Source organism: Trachinotus anak, unplaced genomic scaffold, assembly GCF_046630095.1.
Source record: "Trachinotus anak isolate AG129_WGS33_773 ecotype Australia unplaced genomic scaffold, CSIRO_AGI_Tana_v1 ptg000032l, whole genome shotgun sequence".
NCBI classification, from domain to species: Eukaryota; Metazoa; Chordata; class Actinopteri; order Carangiformes; family Carangidae; genus Trachinotus; species Trachinotus anak.
In genome coordinates this window covers 11,839,283-11,855,608 of record NW_027273883.1, presented here as the reverse complement: position 1 = coordinate 11,855,608, position 16,326 = coordinate 11,839,283, and the positions used below count along the sequence as shown (strand labels likewise).

Sequence of the window (16,326 nt, the reverse complement as noted above, 5' to 3'; positions counted from 1 at the left end):
TCTTGTGCTTATTTTATCCGTTTAGCTTTAAACCTGTGAATCATGATTTAAAAACAAACACACTATGTGCCCTTTATACTTATTTTATTAGATTTTTTTCAAAAGGTAATATGTACACAATATTTACAAAATGGCAGTTTATCATATCAGATCTGTAGAGGCATGGGGAAATGAGGGACAGGGGAAGGCAGATATACCTTCAGCTTCAGTTGTTAGTGAGCTGCAACATAAACTATTAAAGCATTGCAGAAGCAATACAATACTTACTAGTGAGAGTGACTAGTTGCACATGGCAAACGGTCACAAACATACTCAACATTAAAGGAAAAGGTAAGAATGAGAAGAGAACAAATACTGGTTAGAGATTTGTAGTAGAAGCAGGAGAGGGAGGAGGACAGCATGCAGGGAGGGGGAATAAGAGAAAGCGAGAACAGAGACAAGATAAACTCAAATGAAAACGAGTTAAAGGGGAAATGGTAGGAAATGATGGGAGTTCTTCCAGTGTCAATTATCAAGGAAGGAGTTACAAAGACTGATGGAGATATACAGTAACATGGGAGCAAACAATACTGAAAATATGACTCAGGCATTTGAGGGAAAAAAAACACATCCGAAATGAACATGTGTATTGTTAGTTATCTGGGGTGAATTTTCTAATAAAAAAAAAAAAATAATAATAAAGCCAACATCCTGGTCTGTTTCAACCTGAGACATCAGATGTACGCGCTTTAACCCTGTGTAAAAAAGTTTACATTTACACAAGCCTAAGGCAACAAACTATTATCACAGTCAGCAAGCTCATCATATGTGAAGAAAGCGAGAGGTAATCCTTAGCATGGGAGCACACACCAGCCATGTCAAAAAAACTTTGCTTATATACTGAGAATTTTTTTTTTTTTTTTTTTTTTTAAATGTAGGTAAATTTCCACATGTTCTGTATGTCCAGAGACATTTTAGATGATGAGCAATAAAACTCTCAGGCAGGTCTGTCTTATTGAGCAAACACAGGCCAAATGATTCCGAAGTATAAACAAATTGGGTGAAAGAAAAAAAACAAAAACCTAATGACACATTTTTGCCAGTGAACCGACTCAAAAATGCGAATGTATCTGGACAAACAGAAAAGAACAACACACTGCAAGTTTCTCAATCCTCAAACATTGCTTAAAACTAAAACAGGTATCATGTTGCACAGAGACATTTTTAAATATTTGGGTTAGCAGCAAATCACATTAGCAGCAGATCAACATTTTCCACGTCGTTACGTGAGGCTCCCATGTATTTTATCAGCTGTATGGCTTCAACTTGAGTGGGTCAAACCAAGACTTGGATTGCTCACAATTCACTCTCTCCGGCTGGCGTCTGGAGGAGGTTCACCCACTTATCATCGCTCCATGTGCTCCTGCAATGCAGCAGTGCTACGAGCTGAAGAATGAGAAGTCTGGTGGTGTGTGAGAGAAAGGTTTAGGGAGTGAGGGGAGGGAAGAGCAAAGAGGACAGGGGATCAGGTTGATGAAGGGGGAAGAAAGAAAACATGTTGAGATCATTGTCATTACAAAATATTTGCTGAAATGATGGTTAACAGTTGAATAGTTTGAGAACAAAGTTGATGATCCACGTTTAGACAAGCATTTTGTCAACTTGATGGGAATTTGTTTTGTCTTTGGCCAAGTGACAAAATGTGGTAAAGTTTTGTTTATGCTTGAAGAAAAAGACAAAACCAAATGATTCAGATCAGTGGGATTTGAGAATGACATCTTGCCAAAATTTGGTCTGAGAGTTTGTACTTGTGTTTACAGGAAAAACTACCACTGAACTCCTACACTATTTCAACTGTAATGATGATGAAGACATTGCACACAATCCGATCCAGACCTGTCTGCATTAAAGTTTACATATTCACATGAATGGTCTAAGAGATTTGTGAAACCCAGAAAAAAAACAAAAAAAAAAACAAAAAAAACAATTCACACTTACCCATGTGTGAGAAAAACAAAACCTATGCACTAACTAAAAAGAAATCACAGCAATATTATACAGTATTTACAAAAATAAACTATGTAGGCAGGTAAACATGTAGATTGTACAGCAAGCCTGCATCCACCCATGCTCTGGTCAGTTACACCCAAGTTGTAAATACCACAGGCTCAATATTTCTAAGGTGGTAAATAACACTGTTAAAATTAAAAGAAAACAAAACCTCAAATTATGTGGAACAATGTCAATCTGTGTTAAGTTTCAGCATAATCTTTTAATATGAGGTCCCAAATCATAGGGCACGGAATAAGGCAACACGAAAAGTCTATGAAATGTTCTGTTGGTTAGGGTTCAATCTCCTAACATTTACAAGCTGTCTAATCACCACCTAAGAGTGCGCGGCATCACCAATGTTACTGCAGATCCTGAAAAGCACAAACCTAAAGGGAAATGGGCCAAATCACATCAAAGAGAACCAAGTCCACTACAATTCCATTGCCACTTGGTGAAACTGTTCTTTATACCAAACTGAGACTACAATTACTTTTTAGAAAATTATTTCATATCGCTTGGAAAAATGGACATAAAAGCACAAGGCTACACTCCACTTGCATCTCCCTCTTTATTAAGTTACTGTCTACATCAGTTTAAAACGTATCTGTTTTGATTTAAATACTTCATCATGACGTGCAAACAGCAGCATACATCTGTGCAGTAAAACTTCTAGATCTTACTGACTTTGCCTTTTAGGATTTTGTCAAATTTATTATAATTCATTTGTCCAATATCAACCTGTAAATGTTCATGAAACTGATTGCAGTTCCATAATTGTTTTTCCTTTTTCAAGAGAAAGGTCAATACTGCTGTCCATAAAACGCAAGAAATAAAACAATACCAAAGAAATGTGAGGCTACATCTCTGTTGCGCCATCATCCACCGCCTTCCAGAGAAGTCTCTTTCTCTTACCAGCCTTGCAAAACACCAGAGCCAGATGCAGCATACAAACCACTCATTTCTGAATAAGCAGCATGCTTCCCTCGATGCTCCACCACGCAGAACCTTCAGCTGTACTTGTAGATTCCAGCTCAGCTGCCCTTTTCTTTCGAATGAAGAGCTTGTGAAGTTAAGATGGTCATCATTACTGTACTTTGCTGTTTTGACCATGGTGTACTGGATTCTGGGTGCTGGCGAGAACTTCTACCTGAGGATGATGGAGGCAGATTTCCTCTCTGCCTGTGGCTGCTTTGATTCTGGAGATGGAGCTCAGCTTCCAGGATATGGAGAAGTGAGGACAACCTTGATGAAGTACACTTGCCTGTATCCTTTATCGTACACAAAGTCAATGGTCATGAGATTGAGACTTCTTTCCAATGCTGGTCAACCATTTCATAACTGAGACCAACAGATGAATACTACTTAATTAAATCAGGAACAAGACTTTAGATTTAGGTCCATTGCTTTCACAGGTAATATAGCTGGGGACAAGGGAGAGGATGAACAGCCAGCTGTAGATACACTGAGGATACAGGATGCAGGGCAGGACATACAAACCACCATCTCTTCTTTCAGACAAACTGCTGGCATCTTCTTACTGCTTCATCTCAGTCTTTCAGAGGAAAATGTAAAGTTGACGTGATTCTGTAGGCTTGACTTCAAAAAGCAGAGCGCTTCATAAGTGACTTGAAGAAGAGCTGTGTGTCTTTCCCATTTACTTGACAGGGCTTGAATCTTCAGGTCTTGGAGCTGCTGACTTGAGGAAGGAAAAAACATAACAGAACACTGTTAGCTTTGACATCTGATGGTGGTAAAGGAACAGGAACCAAGAGGGGGAGCACCTCCCTGATTTGGTTCTGTGACTTCTTGGCCTCTAAGTGTTGACTCTATATTATAATCCCAAATCTAAACTGTTCACTCGCTCATCATAAATGTAGTGAGATAACTTGGGCATTAGACAAACTTACAATGGTTGTGTGACAGTGAGTGCTGACATTCTCCCTCATGTTTTTAAAACAGCTCTTATCTGAGTGTCAGATAATTACATCTCATTCTGAAACCTGGGTCTTGCAGCAGAGTATGTTAGCATGTATCTTGCTCTATGGGTCTTAAATAGGTGTTAGTCTGCCACTACTCTATCTGAACTGGCTAAGGTGTCTGAAGTGCAGTGCATTGAATGTGTAAGGATCAATGAGGGTCCCTTAGTGTCTCCCTTTATTGTGCTACCCCCACCCCCTCAGGAGGCAGCCAAAGAGGCTGTGCTGGTTTTGCAGTCTATCTTTTGGGGGTCAGATGGGGTGAAGGTGACACCTAGCCCAGTAAGAAATGTCATACAGGAGTCTAAACAAGGGAAGCCCAGATTGGACTGCACATACTGCACCGGCAAATCAGGCCTGAACCTGCAGACAGAGGAAACAGAGATATGGGTCAGCACATGAGTTATGAGGATTTAAAATTTGCAAACACCTCTTTCTGGAACGTGACTTACGTTTTGACCATGGCCCGAAGTGCAACTTTTCTTTCCCTGTCTACAAACTTGTCAATGAGGTATGAAGCCATGCGTGGGGCTTCCGAGTAGAGCTTAAAGAAACGGCGATAGTTTCCTAATGCCCACGCAGCACGGAGTGCAAGAGCATGAGCCACACAATCATCTGCCCGCAGCGCCGGGGTCAAGTACACCAACTCAGTGGTCAGATCTGTAGGAGAAGATGAATGGCCAAGGTTTAAATGTGGAAGGAAAATGTATAAAAGGTGAGAACATGCGTGTAATGTGCAATAGTGACACAAAAGAAATATGTGGGCATACCTCCAGAGTTTTTAGTGAAGATGTAATACAGCAATCTGTATGCTGTGAACTCTCCAATGTTCTCTGAGGGATTGTCCTTATACAGGGCCTTCAGCTGGGTCTGGCACTGATTGAACTCTTCATGGTCTCCCTAAAGACAATAAACATTCAGCTAATATTAAATGTACTGTTCTCACTTTTGTCTAATTCAGCTCTACTAGAAGTAAACAGACTCACCTTTTCAAGAGCAATGCGTGCATGACACTCATACACTTCCACTGTGAACTCAGTTCGGACTCCTTGGACCTGGACAATGACACAGGGAGAGATAAAGGGAAAAATTTAATAAGAGTAAATAAATGAAGAAGAAAAACTTACCCAGATACAGCTTAACTTTGTCAAAAGACAAAGACAGAAGGACAAATAAACCTATATGAAGATAACCAACCGTGAGATCTTGTCGTATGGACTTCATCTGTTCGCAGGCATAGGCATAGTCCTGGTTGGTTTTCCAGTGGGCTTTCACAGCCTGCAGAGACTTTCTTAGCACCTAGTTGGAAAAATTTGTTACAGATCAAAGCCAGAATCTTGGTGGTCTGAGATGCAGGAGGCTAGAATGTACACATAAAGTATACAGGTGTCGTCCCCTTCCCCGTCCCTTGATTCATGAGATTTTATTCTGCATTAGTACGGAAAAACCAGACTTATCTTGGCCCTATAAAACTACAGTAAGAATACGTTAACAAGAACAACAGAAGAGAACTTACATGCACAGGGCGCACAGTGGAAGGGTCAGGGGCGCAGGTGAGCCTCAGGTAGGACTTGGTGATGTCCTGACACGTTCCCACAATGGGGCAGTCCTCCCAGCTCAGGCCCTCCTGTGTTCCATCGGGCAGGTCCAGGGCATTGATGGAGAGAACCAGGGGCTCTGAACGCAGCTGCTTGTGGAAACGAGCTGCTCTGCTCTGCTTCTTGGCTTCTCTGTTGGGGTCATGGAAATCCAGACCAGCACTTCCGCCTTTCCTCTTCTTTCCAACATTGGACTCTTCCATGTTTCTGGGAGGAAAAGGAGAAGATTACTCACAAGCTACCCCTACCCTACCCTATGGGGTAGTGTAAAGAAAAAGCATTTCCCTCTAGTACAGCCTGCCTCAAGAATGGTGATCAATGGAAAAATAAGGGCCTGATAATTATGATTCAACATCAGTTTTGTAATAACATTTTTAATAATTTACCGTCTCCCTCTGTTTGCTTTTCCTCTTCCTCTTCCTCTTTCCCCACCTCCTCGTCCTCTATCCCTGTCATTACCACGACCACGTGCTCCCTTCTGACTTCGCCTTGACAGCTGAGGTCGGAGGTCACTGGAGATGCTGCTGTCTGACTGTGAGCCAGAATCACTGGAAGCACAGAACCACCAGACATTTAGTTATTAATTACACCAGGAATCTGCAGTCAGCGAAGAAAGGGGGGGCAAACAGTGTCTTACCTTCGTCTATGCCTTTGGTTGCTGCGGTCCCTGTGTCGGCCATGGGAGGGGGATGGGGAGCGGGAGGAGGAACGGGAGGAGCTAGAGGATGGACTCCTTTGAGAAAATATATTCCTGTAGTGGCCCAATCTGTGACCACCACCCCTGCCTCTTGAAGCTGCAGCCACTGTACTTCCACCACGGCTAACTGAGTTATCTGATGCCCTCTGGGGTGGGACGGCTTCCCAACGAGATTGCTTCACCTTTAGTCTACAAAAAAAAACAAAACAAAAAACTAAATCTAAATATCAATGTGTGTTCAACCTGCAGGCAACAAGAGTCCAAAAATGTACAGAGCAAAGAAATGCATCAGTCAAGTCTGTTGCAGTTTGAACTTATTGGAAAGAAATCCAGAAATCTCCACTGTACAACTAAACTAAAACCATATGATATTTAATTTGTAAAGCTCATGTGTAAAACTTTTTTTTTTTTTAAGATTTTAAAGATTTAAAAGATAATTAACATTTATACAAGGAAAACTCCAATCCACAACTAAACTCACTCTGGCAGTGGCTCACGAGTCCAGTCAATGGTATAAGCAGAGCCATCCTTTAACCGGTCCTGCAGGACTTCCTTCAGCACCTTCTCTGTGCGATCTTTGTCTTCCTCTGTCTCACAGGCTGTAAAACAGCGCTGCACATATTCTTTCATGGCTTGGGGCCAGTCCTGGGGTCTGGAGCGAAAGCATTCTTAGTAAACATTTCATTCATAAAAAAGACAGAATCAGTGGAGACGGACCAGTTCTCACCGTGTCTGAGCACCTCCAGGTGCAGCGCTGGCAGTAGCCGGGGAGGAGGGTGCTGGATTCAATCCTGAGGGCTGCTCGCCCGGAGGGAAAGCCTGATTGGAAACTGCAGAACACTGAACCTGATAGGGCCGCTTGGAAATGTTGAACTTCACAGAAGCAGTCCCAGGTGCCTCTGTGAGCACAAAAAAAAGTAAAAAAGGAAAGAGTTAGGAAATAATAACTACAGAATGTTTTGTATGATGAAATCTGACATCTTGACTAAATCCCACAAAATACAGATTGCTTTTTTCTGTCTGCAGTCATCTTCTTGAACTTACAGTGACATTATTGGTCTAATACATTTTATCAACATGTCTGAAACTAGCATCTAAATACTACGTTCAAATACTACGTTTGATAGAGTAACAGCAATAAAGTGTGTGAACAGCATCAGAGAAATAACACCTACATCAAACTCTTGTCAGCTACATCACAAAAGAGTAAAGCTTACGTTTCATGCGGTGCCACAGTTGTTGTCCTTGTTTTTGGTTTTTGGTTTTGTTGGCCTCTCCTCTACCTAAACCTGGTACATACTGGCTTGACTGCTGGGAGGTGTTCTGAGAGGGCTGATAGGTGTTCTGGGCCTGGAAGCCCTGGCCATAATTAGGCCTTCCCTGGGAATGATTGTAGACTTGCATTTGATTGGGGTCCCCAGGTGGGTATGGCATGGAGTTGTTGGCACTGTAAGCATTTTGTGATGGAGGAGGGGGGTATTGGGAGTTGGGTGGGGGAGGAATAGTTGGGGGTGGAGGAGGAGGGGGTTTCTCAGAGGTGGTTGGGCTCTGGGGTGGCTGAGGAGTAGCAGGGGGGGGGGGTTGTGGTTGAGAGGGGTAGCTGGGGGACTGGTCTTCCATGCCCGGCACTGGAGGAGGCTATAATAAGAAAGAGGCAAAAAGGCTATTTAAGTCGCTATACATTACACCAAACACAAATTTCAACAAATGTTCTGTCATACTATTACAAAATCAGATCATCTAAAGCGGTTAGATAAGGTCACTCACTAAACCTCGTCATTTAGGTCCATGATTATATCTATGGCGTAATTATGGGGCCTAAGAATAATTACAAATTTGAGGTATTTTGTTTTACTCATCAAGCTCTTGGTATGTACCTGGCCATTGGAGGATGGAGTTCCTGGGTAAGGCCCTGGGGGTACACCATACTGATTTGGTGGATATGCAGCTCCATACTGGAAATTCAGAAAAAGCCATGTTGTCATTTTTGTCACTTCAATTCATTATTTGTTCCCAAGTACCTGTAGAACCATATCCCAATCCCTTATCATCAGATGTTATTTTGGGAGACACAGACATACAAGCTAACAGTGTCGGTGCAGTACAAGCCTGGCAGTTGTATTAAAAAGTTCTTAAGGTAACAGGCTGATAAGAACAAAATTCCCTCCTCCACTTACCGGACCCATGGGGTAGTAATAGTTATAGGGGTATGTGTATCCAGGATAGTGCTGCTGGGTTTGCTGGTACCACGGATAGTACTGCTGCTGCTGCTGCTGCTGTTGTTGTTGTTGTTGTTGTTGCTGCTGCTGCTGCTGCTGCATGGCGGTAGAGTCAGTCACTGCTGGCTGGAACTGACCGGCCTGAAATGACACACATGCACAAATAAGCACGGCCTTGTAATCAAGAACAGAGAGGGAATTCTGTAAGCGGTGACAGAATTGCCAATTCAGCAAGAACACATAAAAACACATGTTTGTACACATCCATATGCAAATGCCGGATTGCCATTTTTGATGCTTATTAATTGTGTATAACCATAGACTGCGATATCAGGAAAAAAACAAGAAGCAATCCATTGGCATCTACTGCTAGTGTGACTGTTAACTGTGAGTTAAGCTGCACTCTTGATTACGTTGTCAGCACGTGAAAAGTACAGTATGCCTCTGCTCACACAGACGGCTAAGAGGTCTGACATAATCAGGAAACACAAATTCATTCACTGTAAATAAACTGTCCACTTTCAAAAGTGGTTGATCGGATTCATTTTGATGTTTGAATTTTAACATCTCATGTTATGATCACATTCCCTTAAAATGGATTTTCAATGGCAGGTGTAACAAAGATAGAGACACTCAGAGAGATTGAAAAAAAACACACCTCTGCTGTGGTCCGGTTGGCTTGTGTAGTCTTAGCAGAACTCTGACTCTTGTTAATGGATGCTAATGCTTGTCTTGCCTTCTCCCATTCTGGGTTTTCATGAACCTGGCCATCTCCAGCACCACCATAGGACCTGTCATCAACACAAAAACATTAGACAAAGGTGTTTTGGGATTCAAAACCAAACACTCAGTTGTCAGTTTAATAACAACGCCTAAACAAAACTAATACAGCCTAATACAACAGTCCTGCAACCAATCCTACCTTCATGAATGTTTCAGTGTTCACTCTATAATGACACTGTGTTGAAGATGTTATGATTCAACTGAAAGGTTTTTCTGGAGACTTTATGTTGACCGCTCCTGTTTTGTTGCGACGGTGGGATAAACACCAGACAATCCTCTTCAAATAATGCAACACAATTCAACTGCGCGACAGACTAACGGTTCATCCCAAAACCGGTTTAAACGGCTGCAGACAATGTACGTTGTGTGTTTAAACTCTCGTATTATATTCACCGCTGTCAATTTAGCAGCATCGTAGGTATGTCCGCTGATCATCTTGGTTAAAGGAAAAGAGGCTATCAAAGTAAAGATTACACTGTGGATGAGAGGACTGTCCCGTTATTTAAGTTCAGCCAAACAGGTAAAAGTTAGTGTCTGTTAACGTTAACTTAAAGCTGCACCAGTTAACGCTCGTCATGCACAACGAGATTGTTGTATTTCTTTAATGCAGACTAACAAGTACTGCCACTAAGCAGATAACAGGTTAGCTTTCTGTTAACCAGATCGACGGCCTGTGTGTAGCTAGGTGTGCTAACATTTGACAACACCCTGAGTCTAGCTAATTATCATTTATTCAACATTATAGCTGGTAGCCAAACCATATAGTAGCGTTATCGTCTTGACTTATGGCGTTTATCTCCTTCACCACGAGTTGCGAGTCTTATGTTGGCTATAAAATGCGACCTACCAGTTAGTTGCTGGGGTTGCTTGTGTCGTGTTGGCCGCCATTTCGCCACAGAAGAAGAGTTAGCGTTACAAAGCTAACGCTAGGACTGTGCAGGCTAGCGAGGGAGAGGGCTAACGCCGTTAGCGTTAGCTCTCCTGCTACAGCCAAAGGTAAACAAGATGAAGTCCTACACGATGTCAACCGTCTGATTACAATCGAAAGCAGCCAGACGACCGAGAATAACGCCACCTATCCAAACAAAACAAACTGTGACACGCTTTAATTAAAGGTACAAATAAAAAATAAAGTGAACATTGATATGTTTGCTTCCTTCTTCGTTTACGTTTGCCTTCGTCCGACCAGACTGTGTGGATACAAAATGGCAGCTAAATTAATCTGGCCAAGTCAAGTGACGTCCTGCCGTTTTGTTGTTGAGTGTTTTGTTGCCCAAAGTGGATCCTCTCAGGCAGAATTTACGCCAGCCTCCTGTTCCGCCCCCTGCAAACTCCACCAATCTAATGTCCAACTTTAGGTTTAAGTCAAACTCGTATTATTACCCTGTCAATCGTAACAAATGGTACGCAGTTGTAATGCCTGCAAGACTAAACGCAGGGCAAACCATCCCTCAAAAAACACATACACACTTGGCTCAAGTCAGTGAAAAGGAAAAGAAACTTGACTACACTCTATTCATATATAGTAAATACATATCACCTATATGTGTAATCCCAATTTATAATATTAACCTCAATATCAATGTTGTTAGTTCATGTGTTGATTGATGTTTAGCAAGCTGGGCAGCTATCATTTTACCCAACACAGCAATATCTGTTTTTAGTTTTTTTCAGAATCATAAATCTGAGGCACAGTCTCTCATTAGGGCAGCCTATATACATTTTCCCCTGCCTTCCTGTAAAGCACACACAGCTGCAGGATGTGTGTTTGTGTCAGCGGGTGTATGCAAGTGTTACAGAGAAGGGAGTCATTTCCTGTCAGAGAGTCTCTCCCACACTTGATCCCCCAAATTATTTGGAAGTCTCTATGGAGTTAGCCTCTCTGAACAGATGATATTCGCAACTGCTGTAAGGTTCATGAATGTGTATTTTGCTGCATAGCAATGAAAAGCAGGGACCACAATGCCTTTTTAAGTACACACTCCTGTGGGTTACGTTACCAAATTAAACAAAACACACGGATGTTTCTTGTCTTTCATTTATTATTTCTGGAGATTATATATTGCTTCTTAATACTTACATGCAGTAAATAGCATAGTCTTGAATGGAGGACTCAATGCCTTCCTCTTAAATGTACACAGAAAAATGAAAATTTCTGACTTTTGTGGGCACAATCCTGTTTGATTTCAGGAGCACAGCTTTCGAATCCGTAAAATACTGTATGAACTGTAATTTCCAGCCCATTTCTCACAGTGAATGAAATCATGTGCCAGATGAATGAATAATTTGTTCCCATTGTTGTCTTGTTGGTTACATCATCGTACAAATATGTTGAGCATTTGTGACAAGATCTCGCAAACAATGACTCACAGCCCGGCGCTATTGTATGAATACCTGGGGTTTTGTAAAGCGTCTGTTTCTTTAACCCATGGGAGGAAGCTTGATAATATGTACTCCTAAAAGCCATCTCCACTCCACTGCTGTTAGTGAAACCAAATTCCAGTCTTTTTCAAGAGGATTGCCGACTAACTGGAGGTATTAGTCAATGGATGTTGGGTTATCCATGTGACTCAATTTGCACCTGACTGAAAATATGCTGCAATATACGAAAGTTGACTTCACTGACTGCATCCCATAAAAGACAGCATCATTGCAGTCAATTTTTTACGTTAAACCCTTCATAATGATTTCAGTGTAAAATGAATTTGTCTGGTATGGTGGTGTCGCACTAAAACTGAACCACAGCCTGAAAAAAATCTTTAATATATGACTTCAGCCCACTGAAGCTATACCACATAAATCAGGATTTAGGTTTTTTTTTTTTTTTCTTGCGAATGTGGGAAGTTTTGAAACAACATTTTGACATTCACTTTTGTAAATAAAACTATACTTTACAAATTAGTCTTCAGAACTTTATAATGCTAAATACAACTAAAAAAAATAAGGATGAAGTTCTGAGAATAATCTAATTTAATGTTGGTTTGTATATTGTCTGTATTTTTCATATTTTCAAAATATCCCATAAAAAGACCAATACCAAAAATCATTTCATCCAAACTAACAGGGCATGTCTGTGTAGCCAAAGCCCAACAATCTATATCTGTTAAAAAAAAGAAAAAGAAACACACTAGTGAGCCATAACATGTTCCTTCATTGTAGCTCTAAGTCAGTATTAAATATGCTGTTCTGCTGCTATAAATACTCACTAGCACACCAAGTGTGTATTTACACTCATCTGAAAAAAGTCCCCAACTAATGCACTGTTACCCCCTGTTTGCTACAGTACCCAACTGTTCAAGAAAATGATTTTGACTTTTTAGAAATGCAGAATGCATATTCATTTTACAGATTTACATCTTCAGAGGGAACTAATGCGCTTGGGACTGGGATTTGTTCAAAGTAATACAAATATGGAATATATCTGGCCTTATGCTTTGAACAGAACTCGCAAAAAATAAATAAAAAATGAAAAACTAAAATGACTGAAACACTTTGCAAATATACTTTTTTGGTAAGGACAGAGCTTTTACTTATGATCTCAGTAGTTATAAATGCAGACCACTTAAGCTGACATAAAAATGGAAGTTGACATCAATGACATACAGTCTGGTTACAATGTGATACTTTTACTGTATATTTATAGCCTACACATAAACCCTTATTCACATAAACCTCCTGCCTTCTACATTGTTCTGTTGCCTAATAAATAAGCTCTAACCCACTATTATAACAAAACTTTACATAAAAAAAAAAAAAAAAAAAAAAAACACTTGGTGGAAAGTTGACTGCTAGTCTCCTTTATATTTCCACAATGTCTGGTAAAGTCGAGAGCGCTTTGATCCAGCTCTCCCTAATAACTGTCGCGTCACTTCCTCACCCTGTGCCCATCCCTTTGGAAGAAAGAGAAAATTCACACAGACAAACGACGGCGAGAAAAAGAGCGAGGGAAAAGTCGAGAGGGACGCGCAAGCAGAGAGCCAGATGAAAAAGTCGGATCCCGTGGAGGTAGCCAAGCAGAGACCAGAACATACGCTTTAAAGTAAGTTTTCCATACTTTGGCTTGTTTTGGTGACGCTCACTCAGGTCAATCGATTAGAAGAGTTTTACATTGATCCAAGCGATCCTCTCACTGCTTTGTCAATATATGTTGCCCTTTCGCGCCCGCCGTATGAGTTATGAGTAATATCTGTCACTAATGTAATATATCATTTACTTAAATTATCACTGGAAAGTCTGGTGGGTTGGGGCTAGGCCTGTTAGCCCCCCCCCCCCCACCACCCCCCTCCCCTTTTCCAAATCTAGCTTTCACACATACACACATGTACAAACTTAAAGAATAATTTTTTGAATGTATATACTAGTTGGTGCTGATAAAGAAAAGAAAATCTTATTAAAGTGGCTCAATCTATATGACAGCAATCGATATGTGGTAATATTGGCTTTTACCTACAATTAGTCATTAAAAACGTTGTATTGACCTCAACAATAATAGTTTTTGCCATGCTGACATCTGAGTTTAATACCCCTCAAAGTAACACAACACAGGAGTTTTGGGATTATAGATTTAGTTTTTTAGTGTAAAACATTACAATCTGTTTCTGTCCACGAACACCCCTGAGGGTAGAGAAAAGTATGTGCTAGCGTTGCATGTGTGTGCTTCAAGTACAAGTCTCAGCATGGCCTTCACAGTCACCACTGCCAAAACGCTCATTGGTTTCCTGCAATATTGCACAACATGCTGAAGTGTTTTTACAATGCTCTGTCTTATCAGGAGGTTGGACTGGTGCTCCATTATTCACTTTCTTTTTGCACATTTATATGTTATCTGATTTATTCAAAGTGCTACTTCCTTAATTGACTCTATCTTAAATAAATCATTACTGTTTTTACCCCCCCACACCTCCCACCTGTCTCAATCTGTCTACAGTTATGCCACTTCACAAATCATCCCGGGCCCCTCGCCTGGACCCTACCATGATCTCAGCACCACTGGGTGACTTTCGCCACACCATGCACATTGGAAGGGGAGGCGATGCCTTTGGAGACACCTCCTTCCTTTCCACTCTTGGCCCAAGTCCAACCAGCCCCGACCTGGGGAGTCCAGGGATCGTGCCAGCTGCTGATCCTGAGGTGGCAATCAACCACAGCGATCTTCATACAGATTCTCCAGGAAGCCCACAGAACAATGAGCTTCAGCACTCTGAGTCAGTGTCTTCATTCACCCTGGACCTGGACCTGGATCTGGGGCCGTCTATGCTGGGAGATGTATTAGGAGTGATGGACGGACTGGGGCTTGACTCCAATGAGGGAGATGCATTCAGTCCCAAAAGTGGCACATCCTCGGTGGAAACAAAGCAGGGAAAAGGGGCCATGGAGATGTCTGTGAACATGCAGAATGAGCTCAATGGGAAGAACTTGTTAGGGTTGGACGGAAACCAGGTGGGAGACAGCAGGATACCAGATGGGAATGGGATCAAGCCAAAGGGGTTAAAACCAAAAGTGAGATTCAGTGACAAACGAGAGGAGATCATTCGCCAGGCATCTGAAGAGGAAGAGGGTCAAGGGTTTGACTTCCAGGATGAGAATCAGCTGGTGTGTCAAAGTCCAACGAGGGGTAGGAGTGAGGGAGGCGAGAGCCGAGAAGGTGAAATTGAGTTCACCAATCACAAAGTAGATTTGCCACCTAGTCCTGCCTCATCACACAGCTCAGAGTATGAAGGAGTCGTCCCATTGGACAGGAGGAGGGTCGACAGCTGCCACTCAGAGACTGATTCGGAGGAGGAGGAGGAGGAGGAGGAGGGGGAAGTAGGAAGAGGCTACACATTTGAAGATGAGTTTGATGATGAAATTGGTCTATAGGGGATAGGTATGGTTTCTCCATGAAAACAGATCTTTGCTGTTGACTAAATCAAGGATACTGTATTTTCCTTAACTCATCTTTTCAGTAACATTTGAATGGGAGGCTTTAACAGAATATATATGAACGCAAACTGGATTTTTCAAGACTCAGAGGTATACAGTTAAGACGATGTTGCTCAACTGGAAAAGACATTTTATGTTTTATCTACAAGGGTAACAGATTTGCCAAAGAATTTTCATCAGAAAAAGCAAAAATGTAATTTAGATTATTACGGTGAAACATTTGTAGCACTTTGATTTATTTCATTCTCCTGGAAGCTTTGCTATGAAATTGAGGCTCCGTGGCAGGTTTGATTCAGGCTAAATGAATGATGCTTGCCTTGTTAATATTTTACTATGTCTTCAAAAGCGCACACAACCAGCGTTGCGTTTACTGAACTTTACCTTATTGTGCCTTAAAGGGAGCTGTACTTACATTATTGCACCCTGTGTTATACCAGTGTCTTATTAGTTTTTTCTCGTATTGCATGTTTTGAAAAGCTTTACAAACAAAGGGTCCAGAGAAACATTGTCAGAAAATAAAGTTATTATGAATTACTGTGAATTTGTCACATTCCTAATCTGACACTGTTTCTCTGCCTCAGACCGAATCAGAGCTGTTCTCAGAATGCAGTTATATTGTATGTTTTCATACCTACCAAAGTTAGTTTGGGCTGTGGGATAGTACTGATACTACAATGCTCGGGACCAGCGGTGTATTTTTGTACATGCTTTTTGCTTGTATAATGCTCGTTTTTTTGTTTTTTTAAAAAAGTATTTTATGTCATAATGCTGTAAAAGGGAGAGATCATCATGCTCATCTGTTGAAAATGCTGGTTTAAACACGTTAACCTGTGGTTTTATAAGAATTACAGAGAAACCAATAAAACTATCATTGGGATTTTAAAATAATCACCAGCCATGACTGTGACTTTTCTTTGGAAATGATTCCAGGGCCAAACTTGAGCAAAAATTAATTGTCCAAAATCTCAATTTACTGCTTCCTATAAATAAAACCGAGTGTCTATTATATAGAGAGGAGCAGATTTTTATGTGCAGCATTTCTTGACTTGAAGTAACTGCTATTCTTCATTATATGTAATATACAAATAGAGCAGATTACC

General features: G+C 41.2%; 2 protein-coding genes across 3 annotated transcripts; one reads left to right on the top strand and one right to left on the bottom strand.

The window, feature by feature from the left end:
* Positions 1-67: 67 nt before the first annotated feature.
* leng8 (leukocyte receptor cluster (LRC) member 8) lies at positions 68-10,542 on the bottom strand. Of its 2 annotated transcripts, none has more exons than XM_071470870.1 (15): positions 10,152-10,542; positions 9,180-9,312; positions 8,480-8,662; positions 8,180-8,257; positions 7,520-7,940; positions 7,030-7,201; positions 6,784-6,954; positions 6,243-6,491; positions 5,992-6,153; positions 5,524-5,812; positions 5,205-5,306; positions 4,994-5,062; positions 4,778-4,907; positions 4,460-4,667; positions 68-4,370 (listed from the first exon to the last, which is right to left on the bottom strand). In XM_071470870.1, exons 1-15 carry the CDS (start codon positions 10,190-10,192, stop codon positions 4,208-4,210), a joined length of 2,571 nt encoding a protein of 856 aa, XP_071326971.1. In that variant the 5' UTR covers positions 10,193-10,542; the 3' UTR covers positions 68-4,207. The 2 variants fall into 2 exon arrangements, with proteins under 2 accessions (XP_071326971.1, XP_071326972.1); XM_071470871.1 differs by lacking the exon at positions 10,152-10,542 and adding an exon at positions 9,444-10,089.
* Positions 10,543-13,182: 2,640 nt separating this feature from the next.
* On the top strand, positions 13,183-16,117 carry cdc42ep5 (CDC42 effector protein (Rho GTPase binding) 5). Its single transcript, XM_071470914.1, has 2 exons — positions 13,183-13,343; positions 14,232-16,117. Exon 2 carries the CDS (start codon positions 14,234-14,236, stop codon positions 15,161-15,163), a length of 930 nt encoding a protein of 309 aa, XP_071327015.1. The 5' UTR covers positions 13,183-13,343; positions 14,232-14,233; the 3' UTR covers positions 15,164-16,117.
* Positions 16,118-16,326: the final 209 nt, after the last annotated feature.

Bases quoted from the DNA above. Each gene is read 5' to 3' on its own strand.
- leng8 (XM_071470870.1), bottom strand. From the start codon at position 10,192: ATGGCGGCCAACACGACACAAGCAACCCCAGCAACTAACTG. The intron at 7,202-7,519 runs GTAAGCTTTACT...TTGTGCTCACAG, and splicing joins ACTGTGGCACCGCATGAAAC to AGGCACCTGGGACTGCTTCT. The intron at 4,371-4,459 runs GTAAGTCACGTT...CTCTGTCTGCAG, and splicing joins CTTCGGGCCATGGTCAAAAC to GTTCAGGCCTGATTTGCCGG.
- cdc42ep5 (XM_071470914.1), top strand. From the start codon at position 14,234: ATGCCACTTCACAAATCATCCCGGGCCCCTCGCCTGGACCCTACCATG.